The sequence below is a fragment of the Hyla sarda genome, chromosome 9 (assembly GCF_029499605.1).
Source record: "Hyla sarda isolate aHylSar1 chromosome 9, aHylSar1.hap1, whole genome shotgun sequence".
Classification (NCBI taxonomy): Eukaryota; Metazoa; Chordata; class Amphibia; order Anura; family Hylidae; genus Hyla; species Hyla sarda.
The window spans coordinates 168,857,254-168,872,511 of NC_079197.1; the positions used below are offsets into that span (position 1 = coordinate 168,857,254).

Sequence of the window (15,258 nt, forward strand, 5' to 3'; positions counted from 1 at the left end):
AGTCTATGGGCTTTAATTTGAGGTGGAAATTCTGCCGTGTGAATAGACCCTAAGGCTAGGTTCACACTACGGAATTTCAGCCCACAATTCCACTTTGAAATTGCAGACAGAAATTCTGCTTACTAAAATGTACATGTGAGTCAATGGGGTTTCCGTGCATCGATTCACACTTCAGAAGTTTTGAAGCGGAATTTGTGAGCGGAATTTTCGCTTTCAAAGTTCCGCCTGAAGAATGTTGGTGCTCTTTCTTCAGACGGATTTTTGACGCAGAATCCCATTGACTTTAACGGGACTCTCATTGGAAGACGGATTTTTAACCAACGCGGAATGGAGGCAGATTGGAAGCGGATTGCTGGCGGAATTTTAACCCCTTAAAGGAAGCAGCCCATTTGGGCCTCAAGGACGCAGACAATTTAATTTTTACATTTTTGTTTTTTCCTCCTCGCCTTCAAAAAATCATAACTCTTATATTTTCATCCACAGACTAGTATGGGGGCTTGTTTTTTGCGCGACCAGTTGTCCGTTGTAATGCCATCACTCACTTTACCATAAAATGTATGGCGCAACCCAAAAAAATACTATTTGTGTGGTGAAATTAAAAAGAAAACCCCAATTTTGCTAATTTTGGAAGGTTTTGTTTTCACGCCGTACAATTTACAGTGAAAATGACGTGTTCTTTATTCTTTGGGTCAATACGATTAAAATGATACCCATTATTACATACTTTTCTATTACTGTTGTGCTTTAAAAAAAAAAAATCGCAAACTTTTTAACCAAATTAGTATGTTTAAAATCCCCCTATTTATAACTTTTTTTCATTTTTCCGTACAAGTGGCGGTATGAGGGCTCATTTTTTGCGCCATGATCTGTAATTTTTATTGATACCATATTTGTTTATAAAAAATGGATTAAAAGTTTTATATAAATTTTTTTTGGTAATAAAATGTTATAAAAAAGCATCAATATTGGACTTTTTTTATTTTTACGTTCACGCGGTTCACCGTACGGTATCATTAACATTTTATTTTAATAGTTCAGATATTTACGCACGCGGCGATACCAAATATGTATATAAAATATTTTTTTAACACTTTTTGGGGGTGAAATAGGGAAAATGGAACAATTTACGTTTTTATTGGGGGAGAGGGTTTTTCACATTTTTTTTTACTTTATTTTTTTACTTTTATTTTTACACTTTAATAGTCCCCATAGGGGACTATTTATAGCAATCATTCGATTGCTAATCCTGTTCAGTGCTATGTATAGGACACAGCACTGATCAGTGTTATCGGTCATCTTCTGCTCTGGTCTGCGGGAAGGCAGATCAGAGCATAAAACTCCCGGAAGGCAGCGGAGCCAGGTGAGGGGACCTCCGTCTGCCGTGCAGGATGATCGGATCGCCACGGCAGCGCTGCGGGCGATCCGATCATCCATTTTAGTGACCGCGATGCTGCAGATGCCTTGATCTGTATTGATCACGGCATCTGAGGGGTTAATGGCGGACATCCGCTGGATTGCGGGTGTCCGCCATTACGGGCGGGTCCCTGGCTGCGATCAGCAGCTGGGACCTGCCACGCATGATCCGGGCATCGCTCCGGTTATGCTTAGGACGTAAATGTACGTCCTGGCGTGTTAAGTACCACCTCACCAGGACGTAAATTTACGGCGCTCGTTGTTAAGGGGTTAACCTGGTTCTGGTCATGTGACCAAATGGTCCAAAAGGGGCCAAACTTTGGTCCTTAGTGCACTCCCACTGTTTTCTGCTTCAAATTTCCGTTTCGAATTGGGGGCGGAAAATCAGTCCGGAATAGGGGCGGAATACTCGCAGAAATAAAAAAATTCTGCCTGCAACAAAAAATTCTGCCTGCAACAGGAGGCGGAAATTACTCTACCAAACTTTTGCAAGTAGACAGGCGGAATTTCAGTAGTGTGAACCTAGCCTAACTAACCTCACGCACTGACTGCGCGCACACACGGAGAAACCACAGCCAGAACACTTACTGCGCATGCGCCACAATGAATGAACAGTGCATGCGCAGTAAGTGTTCTGGTTGTGGTTTCTCCGTGCGTGCGCAGTCAGTGCCCTCACTGTTAATCATAGAAATGAATGGGGAGGGGCACTGCGGAGTCTTTGACTATTAAGATGGTCAAATGGCCATAGACGAGCTCATTACAGGTACCTGTACTCTGTTACCAGTGCCATATAACCGTGATAGCAGTTACATAGCAGATTTCTAGATGATGCTGCCGGAATCCTGTGGAGGGAGGAAAGTTTTGGGAAAGAATTAAAGGGGTACTCCCGTGGAAAACTTTAAATCAATTGGTGCCAGAAAGTTAAACAGATTTGTAAATGACTTCTATTAAAAAATCTTAATCCTTCCAGTACTTATTAGCTGCTGTATACTACAGAGGAAATTATTTTCTTTTTGAATTGCTCTTCTGTCACAACCACACTGCTCTCTGCTGTCCATTTTAGGAACTGTCCAGAGCAGGAAAAAATCCCCATAGCAAATATATGCTGCTCTGGACAATTCCTAAAATGGACAGCAGAGGTCAGGTGAGAGCACTGTGGTTGTGACAGAAGAGAAATCCATAAAGAAAAGCATTTCCTCTGTAGTATACAGCCCCTAAAAAGTACTGGAAGGATTAAGATTTTTTAATAGAAGTCATTTACAAATCTGTTTAACTTTCTGGCACCAGTTGATTAAAAAACAAAAAAAAAAAGGTTTTCCACGGGAGTACCCCTTTAAGTATACACTGACAGCAGCGCTCATGCAGTACGGCACCTAGTTGTGCAATACTAAAGCATTTACATGTGAATTACAGCAGAAATTCACATTATGACTGGTTTAGCATTGATTATCTGGACAATTATTGGGCAATGAGTTTTTTACAGGCCTTTGGGAGATCGGTCGCTCATGTTATCTCACCACAGTCTTCCCAGTTTGGGTTATATTCAGTTACGTAAGTCAAGATAAGGTACAAAAATAAGTCTAGAAACATTTATGAACAACAAAGAAAATATATGACAGATAGATAAGTCCACCATAAAGAGACACCTCAAGCCTCAACTCCTGCTACATGCTTGATCCTTATTTCCCCTGTTGGGGACCAGTTAGGAGGGCGCCCATATACGTTTTAGCTCAGTTTGACCTCTTTTAGGCCTCTCTTGGCATCTATATTAAACTGTACAAATTACTGGAACGCTATATTATAACCTTGTGCTGCCAGCAGGAGGCTGGGGAAGGCCCTATGGTTCTCACCCAACACACATGACCATGTAAATGGAGTCTAACCGGTACCTACTGTATATTCTGCATTATGACACCATGGTGGGGACCTACGGCCACAAGATCAGTGTCCATAATGGTCGGTTCAGTCAATATTCCTATTAAAGCCGGATATGACGGTGCAGGTTCTCGTGTATCTGGACCTGACGTGTTCAGAAAACGATTATATAATAATATCAACTTGGTTCACACACATAGATATGAGACGTACCTGGAAAATGCCCACGGGGTCATAATATCTGTCCATGTTTCCATGATGGTGCGGCCTCCACGACTATTCTAATTCAATGGAGTGCATATATATACGGTGATCCCTCAAGTTACAATATTAATTGGTTCCAGGACGACCATTGTATGTTGAGACCATTGTATGTTGAGACCAGAACTCTATAGAAACCTGGTAATTGGTTCTGAAGCCCCAAAATGTCTCCAAAAATAGGAAAAAGTGAGGGTTAAAGATAAATAAGTTATAACTAATATAGATAAAGCAAATCCTTACATATAAAAGTAATAAAGATCTGCTGGGAACTGTAATCACTGTCTATTTCAGTGTTTCCCAAACCAGGGTGTCTCCAGCTGTTGCAAAACTACAACTCCCAGCACCCTATTTGGGAAACACTGGTCTATGTAGAGGACAGGAGCTTCTTCTGGGTCCTGTACAGAACACGCAATGTCCTAAAAAAAAGTAAAATGGATTCACCCTCACCTGGTGTCCAAAGGAGAAGCTAACTCTGGGAAAGGTAAAGAGTACAGAACATGTAATACCTCCCTGTACTGTAGGGGGCGCTACCAGACACCAGTCAGTGCATGCACTTCAGTAATACAGGTAAAGAGTACAGAACATGTAATACCTCCCTGTACTGTAGGGGGCGCTACCAGACACCAGTCAGTGCATGCACTTCAGTAATACAGGTGAAGAGTACAGAACATGTAATACCTCCCTGTACTGTAGGGGGCGCTACCAGATATCAGTCAGTGCATACACTTCAGTAATACAGGTGAAGAGTACAGAACATGTAATACCTCCCTGTACTCTAGGGGGCGCTACCAGACACCAGTCAGTGCATACACTACAGTAATACAGGTAAAGAGTACAGAACATGTAATACCTTCCTGTACTGTAGGGGGCGCTACCAGACACCAGTCAGTGTATACACTTCAGTAATACAGGTAAAGAGTACAGAACATGTAATACCTCCCTGTACTGTAGGGGGCGCTACCAGATATCAGTCAGTGCATGCACTTTAGGAATACACAGATTTTACCAGTGAAATGTCCATTTTGATTGGTCGGTTCTTCCAGCCCTTGACATGTTTCGCAGATTCCATAGCATTGTATGTTGAGTCTGGTTTCAAGTTACAATGATCCAGAAAAGACCATTGTATGTTGAAGCCATTGTAAGTTGAGGGATCACTGTATAGAGAGGTTATAGGGCAATTGCCTTGATGAAGCTAAGAACATGGATTATACCAGCATCATACTATCCCCTTATATATTTATACTAAGAAGCAGGGGAGCGATGTGCTGAATCGTATGCTGGTCCCTGGAGAACATCTGAGTTAGAGATAACACTATGTCCTATGACAGCAGCTCCTGTAGCCATTAGTGATGTGATCGCTATTGTTGGAGTGAAAACATTTAACCAATTCTCACAATTAATATGTCTTCTAAGTGTTGAAAATATATAACTAGTTTAAAAAACAAAACTAAAAACCCCAGCTTGACCTCTTTCCGTGTGATTTCTTTGATATACAAGAGTCCGTGTACCTGTAAGGCATTTCCCCATAGTACACACTAAACAGCTTCTTTATATCAGATATTTAAAATCCACATATTCATCCATATGGTCCCAAAAAAAAAAAAATTACGATTTGACGGGTTTTGGCATAGTCGCCTTAATCATAGACAAATACTGTTTGTATATGATTAAAGGAGTAGTCTCGTGGAGAAAAACTAGGGGATAAGTTTTAGATCGTGGGGAGTCCGACCGCTGGGGCCCCCCGCGATCTCCTATATGGAGCCTCTGCTCTCCCCCAGAGAGGAGCGTCACCACCCCTGCCTGAAGTGGGAACCGCCACGCCCCCTCCATATAGCTCTATGGGAGAGCAGTTCAGCTATCTTCAGCTCTCCTATAGAGCTATATGGGGGGGGGGGGGGGGGGGGGGCGTGGTGGCCCCCGCTTTGGGCAGGGGTGGTGACGCTCCGCTCTGGGGGAGAGCAGGGGCTCCATACAGGAGATCGCGGGGGGCCCAGCGCTCGGACCCCCCGTGATCTAACACTTATCCCTTATCGTTTGGATAGGGGATACGTTTTTATTCATGAGACTACTCCTTTAACCCCTTGGGGACGGAGCCCATTATAACCCTAAGGACTGGAGTATTTTTTTTCAAATCTGACCTCTATCACTTTAAGCATTAATAACTCTGTGATGCTTTTACTTATAAATTTGATTCAGAGACAGTTTTTTCGTGACATATTCTACTTTATGTCAGTGGTACATTTTCATTGATACTTGGTGAAAAATTCCAAATTTTCTGGAACAATTAGAAAATTTCGCATTTTTCTAACTTTGAAGCTCTCTGCTTGTAAGGAAAAGGGACATTTCAAATAAATGACATATTGATTCACATATACAATTAAAGGGGTACTCCGGTGGAATTTTTTTTTTTTTTATGAACTGGTGCCAGAAAGATAAACAGATTTGTAAATTACTTCTATTAAAAAATCTTTATCCTTCCAGTACTTATTAGCAGCTCTATGCTACAGAGGAAATTCTTTTCTTTTTGAATTTCTTTTTTGTCTTGTCCACAGTGCTCTCTGCTGACACCTCTGTCCGAGCAGGAGAAAATCCCCATAGATTTTTTTTAATAGAAGTAATTTACAAATCTTCTTAACTTTCTGGCACCAGTTGATTAAAAAAATGAAAAAAAAGTTTTCCACCGCAGTACCCCTTTAAGGAGATTATGCCGAAACACGTCAAAACTTAATGTTTTTTATACCATATTGATGCACTTTGCCATAGTAGCCTTAAAGGGGCACTCTGCCCCTAGACATGTTTTCCATTATCCAAACAGTTGGCCCCCCCTGATTCCCGGGCCAGTACCCCAGCGTTCTAAACATTACGTTCAGAACGCTGGTTCCAGGCGGCCGTGGTCGTGCAGTCAGACCCCCTCCATTCAGGTCTACGGATGTCACGCCCACTCCCATAAACATGAATGGAGGGGACATGACGTTCTGAACATAATGTTTAGAACACCGGGTGCTGGCGTGGAGATGGCGGAGGGTCCCAGTGGTCAGACCCCCGCGATCAGACATCTTATTCCCTATCCTTTGAATAGGGGATAAGATATCTAAGGGCAGAGTACCCCTTTAATCCCTTAACGATGCAGGACGTAAATGTACGTCTTGGCGTGGTGGTACTTAAAGCACCAGGATGTACATTTACGTCCTGTACATGACCACGAGCATTGATGTCCGCCATTAACCCCTCAGATACTGTGATCACGGCATCTACAGCAGTGCGGTCACTAAAATGGATGATCGGATCGCCCATGTGCTGCCACGGGGATCCGATGATCCAGAATGGCAGCCGCAGATCCCCTCACCTGGCTCCGGCCGTCTCCAGGGGTCTTCTGCTCTGGCCTGAGATCGAGCAGACCAGAGCAGAAGATCACGGATAATAGTGATTAGTGCTGAGCCCTATGCATAGCACTGAACAGTATTAGCAATCAAGTGATTGCTATAAATAGTCCCCTATGGGGACTATTAAAGTGTAAAAAGTATTAAAAAAAGAAACTTAAACAATGTGTAAAATCCCCTCCCCCAATAAAAATTTTAAATTGTTCCTTTTTCAAATTTTACCCCCAAAAAGTGTAAAAAAAAAAAAAAATTATAATTCATAAACATATTTGGTATCGCCACGTGCGTAAATATCCAAGCTATTAAAATATAACGTTAATGATCCTGTATGGTGAACGTAAAAAAAAAGGTCAAAATTGCTGCCTTTTTGTAACATATTATTCCCCCCAAAAATTGATAAAAATGTATTAAATTTTTTATAAATGCACATGTGGTAGTAATAAAAAAGTACAGATCACGGCGCAAAAAATGAGCTCTCATACCGACACTTATACGGAAAAATGAAAAAGTTATAGGTCAGCAAAATAGAAGGAATTTAAACGTACTAATTTGGTTAAAAAGTTTGGGATTTTTTTAAAGCAGTACAATAATAGAAAAGTATATAGTCATGGGTATCATTGTAATCGTATTGACCCAGAGAATAAAGAAAACGTGTCAGTTTTACCATAAAATGTACAGCAACCTTTCTAAATTTGCTAAATTGTGTTTTTCTATTCAATTTTCCCACACTAATAGTATTTTTGTGGTTGCGTCTTACATGTTATGGTAAAATGAGTGATGTCTCTACAAAGGACAACTGGTCGCGCCCTCATACTAGTCTGTGGATGAAAATATAAAGGAGTAATGATTTTTAGAAGGCGAGGAGGAAAAAACGGCCTTAAGGCCCAAATGGGCTGAGTCTTTAAGGGGTTAATCATAGATCATATACAAACATCAGAATATGTATAGGATTAAATGGGTACTCCGTCCCTAGACATCTTATCCCCTATGCAAGGGATAGGGGATAATATTTCTGATCGCTGGGGGGCTCGGCACTGGGACCCCCACCATCTCTTATGCAGCACCGCAGTCATCGGGTGCATGAAGCGCATTTCGCTCTGTGTCTGAAGACTAGCGCTGCAGTGCTGCTGTCACGGCCCCGCCCCCTCATGACATCATGCCCACCCTCTCAATGCAAGTCTGTGGGAGCGGATTTGACAGCCACCACACCCCCTCCCATTGATTTGCATTGAGGGGGCGCGGTTGTGATGTAACGAGGGGGCGTGGCCATGAGGTAATGAGCATCCGGACAGCAGCCGGCGTTTTAAACAAATGCCGGGTGCTGCAGAGAGATTGCAGGTGTCCCAGTGATCAGACATCTTATTCCTTATCATTTGAATCAGGGATAACACGTCTAGGGGCGGAGTACCCCTTTAGAGCAACTATGCAGAAAAGTATATTTTTCATACCATATGGATGCATATGTGGATTTTAAAGATATTAACATAAGCTTTTTACTGGAACTGAACAGTGCTGGATCTTCTCTGTTGTTATATTGGACTATTGTCCTCCGCTCCCAGCTGTTCATGCAGGTCGGGGTCTTCGGCGCTGATAAGAGGGGAAATTTCTGGTCTCGTCTAGGACAGTTTCTCCTCGGAGTGACTCCTTTGATGTGCGATAAGAGACCGCTTCTGCATAAACTGTTGTCCACAGTCTTCACATGAATATGGCTTCTCCCCAGTGTGCTTTCTCTGATGTATGATAAGTGCTTGTTTCTGGTTAAAACGTTTCCCACATTCTGAACACAGGTACGGAGCCTCCTTTGTGTGGATATTTCGATGTACGTCAAGAGCTCGTTTCTGATTAAAGCATCTCCCGCATTCTGTACAAGAAAATGGCTTCTCCCCTGTGTGGATCCTATTGTGTTCAACAAGACTTCGTTTACGTGCAAAACATTTCCCGCACTCTGGACATGAATAGGGTTTCTCCCCCGTGTGGCTTCGCCTATGTGCAACAAGATCTGATTTTTGGGTAAAACTTCTATCACATTCTGAACATGAAAATGGACGCTGCCCCGTGTGAATTCTCTGATGTATATAAAGATTGTTTCTTAACCTGAAACATTTTCCGCAATCTGAACACGTGAATGGTTTTTCCCCAGTGTGAATCCTCTCATGTTTCACTAGATGTAGTTTTTTTGTAAAGCACTTTCCACATAATGGGCAGGAGAATGGCCTCTCCCCCGAGTGAATTCTCTGGTGTCTCACAAGATCTGCTCTTCGGTTGAAACATTTCCCACACACCAAGCATGAGAAAGGCTTCTCCTCTGAGTGAATTTTCTGATGTTCATCAAGATTTGTTTTAACTGCAAAACATTTCCCACATTTTCCACATTCCAGACATGAATACGGATTCTCTTCTGTGTGGATTCTCTGATGTTCAAGGAGGCTTTTTTCATCTGTGAAACATTTTCCGCATTCCAAGCATGAAAACTGTTCGTCCTCGGTGTGATTTGTTGTGTCAAAGCAGAGGGGCTGTTTAACAGTCTGTGACTGATCAGATGAAGTTCCTTCTAGAGTATCAGGATCAGCTGAGAAATCTCTGTTGTGGACGGCTAAAGGTAGTTTTGAGGTACTTAAGTGTTCTCCAAAAATATTTATTTTGGTAAAATGTTCTACGTCACAATCAGAAGATGGAGGGGGAGGAGGGGTACACTGGAGACTCAATAGGGCATCTGTTGGGAATAAGAAATAAATGAAATAAAAATCATTTTCCATCGTTTTTTCAAAACAAAGACTGGTTTCACACTGTTGTAATTTGGACACATATTACGGAAACAACACCAAACCCCTCTCGGTTCCACCAAACGGAACTTACATCATTGTAGGTTTCTAATAAAGGTTATGATTAGTAAAACAGGGAACCTGAGGGTTGCAGACTTCACAGGAGTGCTTCAAACAAACAATAAAATATGCTGCTGGGGCAGAGGAATTAGAAACAAAAAACATACTTACCTAACCCCAGTCCCGCACAGCTCCTGTTTGCATCCAAACAGTGTCAATCTTCACTCTTTTTCCTGATTCCGAGATGAGAGCTTGAAGCGTGACCTGCTAGCTCAGCCAATTACTAGCCCAGACAGGACACCAACAGGGGTGTCCAGGGATTGGCTGAGCTGGCAGGTCCTTGTCTTGGAAGCAGGAAGATGAGAGAAGATTGGCGGACCTGACAGAGGAAAACAGGGCCTGCGGAGACAGGTGCTAGGTAAGTATGGCTTTCTTTTCTATGCCCTTTCCCCATAAGAGGGTGGAATATCCCTTTAAAGGGGTACTCCGGCCCTAGACATCTTATCCTCTATCCAAATTATAGGGGATAAGATGTCTGATCGTGGGGGTCCTGCAGCTGGGGACCCCCACAATCTTTCATGCAGCACCCCCTATCATCAGCCTCACGGAGCGAAGATCGCTCCGTGTCTGATGACTCACGATCACGGGGCCAGAGTATCATTATGTCACCACCCGCCCCCTCAATGCAAGCCTATGGGAGGGGGCGTGGCGGCCATGAATATATCTTTTACATAGATATTCCCACAGGGTCCTGCTGTGACATTTTCTGTTCTCCCGCTCAGTACTCTGCTTTCTACTTTTGAGAAAGGCTTGTGTAGGTAGAGACGGCGGGCTGAGCCAATCACTGACTGAGGCGAACACTGGCTGTAACAGTGCAATAAGACAGACAGGTGAATGGAGGAAATGGGCATTTTCTGGGCGACAGTCTGCTTCACGCCCTCTCAGCGTTTCATCAGGCCCGATATAACGATGAGAAAGCGTGAAACGGACTGTCTGTCTTTTACATGTTGCACTGTGGATTGTATCCCAGATGATTAACTAAAATACACCCGGCAAGTCAATGCATGGTGAGGGCCCTGATCATTTCTTCTTCTGCTTTGGTTATTTCACATTGTACTTCTTTGAAACAGAAAGCTACACTTACTGTTGTATATTTAATACTGCAAAGACAAGGTACAGGAGTGTTTAATGGAAACTTGAATAGATCCCATACACGCTGTCCGTAATTCTGATCACAGTGGTCCTCTGTATAGGACCACTGTCCTATACAGACTTGCATTGAGGGGGCGGGGCGTGACATCATGAGGGGGTGGGGCTATGACATCACAAGCTCCCGGCTCCAGCGTTCGGAACAGTTTGTACCCCTTTAAGAACTGTTATCACCAAGAATTAAGAAAACGTGTGACTCATCCAGTACTGGGTGGATATCACTCACCTGTCCTGATATCGGTCGCTATTTCCTCCTCCTTATATGGGAGATCCCCTCTATAATACTCCTCATCTCCCTCTGTCTTTTCCGCTTTTACAATGATATGTTCATCAAGCTAAAACACAATTGCGGTAGATTAGATACAGTTTGATGTAGTGATGTCTCTTTAAAGTATTACTGCAGTGAAGGACAACAGATAGGGGACAAGTGTCTGATCACGGGGGTCCAACCGCTGAATCCCCCCGGGATCTCCTGTCTGGAGTGTGCTGACCCCCACGGAGCAGGGTCGGCACGAGCCCTCCCATTGATCTCTATAGGGGAGCTGGAGATACTGGAGTGCTGTACTCATGTATCTCCGGCTCTCCCATAGAGATAAATGGAGGGCGTGTGCTGACCCCCGCTCCGTGCATTGGGAGAGCCAAAGTGATGAGCAGGAGATAATGGGGGGGGGGGGGGTCCCAGCAGTCAGACCCCCCTACGTTCAGCTACTTATCCCTACTGTTTGGATAGGGAATACATTTTCCTTCACTAAACTACCCCTTTAATCCCTTAAGGACACATGCCGTAAATGCATGGCGCATCACAGCACTACTTCACGCACAGCGCCGTACTTTACGGTGCAGCTGTGAAGTGAGCGCTGGAGCTGCGTTCGTTTCATCCGCGGCGGGTGCCGGCGGCTGTTAGCAGCCGCGAACCCGCCGGTAATGGACATCAGCGATCGCGTTGATTTCTGCCATTAACCCCTCAGATGCTGTGATCAATACAGATCACGGCATCTGCGGCACTTCAAATGGCTGATATGTTCGCCCGCGGCACTGCCTCGCGGATCAGATCAGCCAGGATGGCGGACAGAGGTCTCCTCACCTGCCTCCATCCGTCTCCCGGGGTCTTCTGCACTGATCTGCCTTCCACCAGACCAGAGCAGAAGATGACCGATAATACTTATCAGTGCTATGCCCTATGCATAGCACTGAACAGTATTAGCAATCTAATGATTGCTATAGATAGTCCCCTATGGGGGCATAAAAAGTTTAAAATAAATATTAAAAAAAAGGTTAAAAACAAAATGAAAGAAAAAAAAATGTGAAAAAGCCCCTCCCCAATAAAGTTTTAAATCACCCCTTTTCCCCATATTAATACAAAAAAGCATAAAAAAAACTATTAATAATAAACATATGTGGTATTGTTGCGTGCGTAAACTATAAAAATATAATGTAAAAAAAAAAAGTCCCAAATTTCTGCTTTTTTGTTACATCAAACTGCAAAATAAAAATAAAAAGCAATCAAAAAGTCACATATATGCAAAAGTGGTAATAAAACAAACTACAGATCATGGTGCAAAAAAATTAGCTCTCACACATCCTTGAATACGGAAAAATAAGAAAGTTAGAGGTGGTCAAAATAGGGCAATTTTAAACATACTGGTTTTGTACAAAAAAAAAAAAGTTTGAGATTTTTTAAAAGCAGTACAATAATAGAAAAGTATGTAACCATGAGTATCATTTTAATCATATTGACCCAGAGAATAAAGAAAACATTTTCGTAAAAATTTCCTTACACAAAAAATATTTTTGGGGGGTTTAGGGTAAAAGGAGTGATGTCATTACAAAGTACAACTGGTTGCGCAAAAAACAAGCCCTCATATGGGGTCTGTGAATGGAAATATAAAAGTTATGCATTTTAAAAGGCGAGGAGGAAAAAACGAAAATAAAATTGGCTGTGTCCTTAACCCCTTAAGGACTCAGGGTTTTTCAGTTTTTGCATTTTTGTTTTTTCCTCCTTACCTTTTAAAAATCATAACTCTTTCAATTTTCCTCCTAAAAATCCATATTATGGCTTATTTTTTGCGTTACCAATTCTACTTTGCAGTGATATTAGTCATTTTACCCAAAAATCCACAGCGAAAGGGAAAAAAAAATCGTTGCGCGACAAGATCGAAGAAAAAAAGCAATTTGGTAACTTTTGGGGGCTTCCGTTTCTAAGCAGTGCATATTTCGGTAAAAATTACACCTTATCATTATTCTGTAGATCCATACGGTTAAAATGATCCCGTACTTATATAAGTTTGATTTTGTTGTACTTCTGGAAAAAATCATCTCTTCTGACCCCTTTAACTTTTTTATTTTTCCACGTACAGGGTCGGTATGAGGGCTCATTTTTTGCGCCGTTATCGGTACCATTTTTTATTTGATCGGACTTTTTGATCACTTTTTATTCATTTTTTAATGGTATAAAAAGTGACCAAAAATAAGCTTTTTTGGACTTTGGAATTTTTTTGCGCGTACGCCATTGACCGTGCGGTTTAATTAACTATATATTTTTATAGTTCGGACATTTCCGCACGCGGCGATACCACATGTTTATTTTTATTTACACTGGTTTATTTTTTTAATGGGAAAAGGTGGGTGATTCAAACTTTTATTAGGGAAGGGGTTAAATGATCTTTATTAACACTTATGAACTTTTTTTTTGCAGTGTTATAGATCCCATAGGGACCTATAACACTGCACACACTGATCTTTTACACAGATCACTGGCTTGTATTAACACGCCTGTGATCAGTGTTTTTGGCGCTTGACTGCTCCTGCCTGGATCTCAGGCACGGAGCAGTCATTCGCCGATCGGACGCCGAGGAGGCAGGTAGGGTCCCTCCCGGTGTCCTGTAAGCTGTTTGGGACGCCGCGATTTCACTGAGAAGCCGGGATAGTTTCACTTTCGCTTCAGACGCGGCGGTCAGCTTTGATCGCCGCGTCTGAAGGGTTAATACAGGGCATCACCGCGATTGGTGATGTCCTGTATGAGCCGTAGGTCCCGGCTGTTGATGGCCGCCAGGACTGCCGCAATATGACCCAGAGTCACCGCGTGACCCCGCGGCATATCGCGGGAGCCGGCACAGGACGTAAATATACGTCCTTCGTCGTTAAGGTCAAAATGGGCTTGGCCTTTAAAGTGGTACTCCGCTGCTCAGCGTTTGGAACAAAATGTTCAGAACGCTTAGAGCCGGAGGCGGGGGCTCGTGTCGTCATGGCCCCACCCCCTCATGACATCACGCCTGCCCCCTCAATGCAAGTCTATAGGAGGGGGCGTGACGGGCGTCACGCCCCCTCCAATAGACTTGCATTGAGGGGGCGGGCTTGACGTAATGAGGGGGCAGGGCCATGACATCACGAGCCCCCGCCGCCGGCTCTAAGCATTCGGAATATTTTGTTCCAAACGATGAGCAGCGGAGTACCACTTTAAGGGGTTCAGGCAATTTTTGTGTTCTTCTTTCTCATTTCTCTACCTTATTCTTATCACCATCATCATCCAAGGGATTATCTGGGAGGGGACTGGGACAGCTCTCTGGTTTTATACTTCTGCTGGGTCCATCTGTAAGAAATTCATAGATAAAAAGGGGTGTAACACATTGGATTACAGGTGCATCTAGCTGACACAGTGTTTCCCAATCAGTGTGCCTCCAGCTGTTGAAATGCTAAATCTCCCAGCATGCCCGGTTGGCTGTGAACGCACAGCTAAGATGAGTGTGCAAGTAAATGGATGGATGGGAGAAGATAGTTAAAGGGGTGCTCCGGTGGAAAACTGGTGCCAGATAGTTAAACAGATTTGTAAATAATTTCTATTGAAAAATCTTAATCCTTCCAGTACATATTAGCGGCTGTATAATACAGAGGAAATTCTTTTGTTTTTGGATTTCTTTTCTGTCTTGTCCACAGTGCTCTCTGCTGACACCTCTGTCCATTTTAGGAATTGTCCAGAGCAGGAGAAAATCCCCATAGCAAACCTATGCTGCTCTGGACAGTTCCTGACATGGACAGAGGGGTCAGCAAAGAAAATAATTTCCTCTGTATTATACAGCTGCTAATAAGTACTGAAAGGATAAAAAAAAAATTAATAGAAGTAATTTACAAATCAGTTTAACTCTCTGGCAACAACTGATTAAAAAAATAAATAAAATAAAGTTTTCCAGAGTACCCCTTTAACAACAGTGTTTAACAACCAGGGGGCCTCCAACTGTTGCAAAACTACAAATCCCAGGACGCACAGCTGAGCGTGCATATGTATGGGAGAAGATAGTTAA

At 42.9% G+C, this 15,258-nt stretch overlaps 1 protein-coding gene across 1 annotated transcript in view; it reads right to left on the reverse strand.

Annotated features, from left to right (window-relative positions):
• The window catches only part of LOC130292016 (uncharacterized), a 125,938-nt gene that overhangs the window by 19,943 nt on the left and 90,737 nt on the right, over positions 1-15,258 (reverse strand). Inside the window, exons 13-15 of the mRNA XM_056541448.1 lie at positions 14,464-14,549; positions 11,187-11,295; positions 8,549-9,642 (exon numbers count right to left, since the gene is read on the reverse strand). Coding sequence (XP_056397423.1) covers positions 8,549-9,642; positions 11,187-11,295; positions 14,464-14,549 — 1,289 coding nt within the window. The remainder of the gene's footprint in view (positions 1-8,548; positions 9,643-11,186; positions 11,296-14,463; positions 14,550-15,258) is intronic.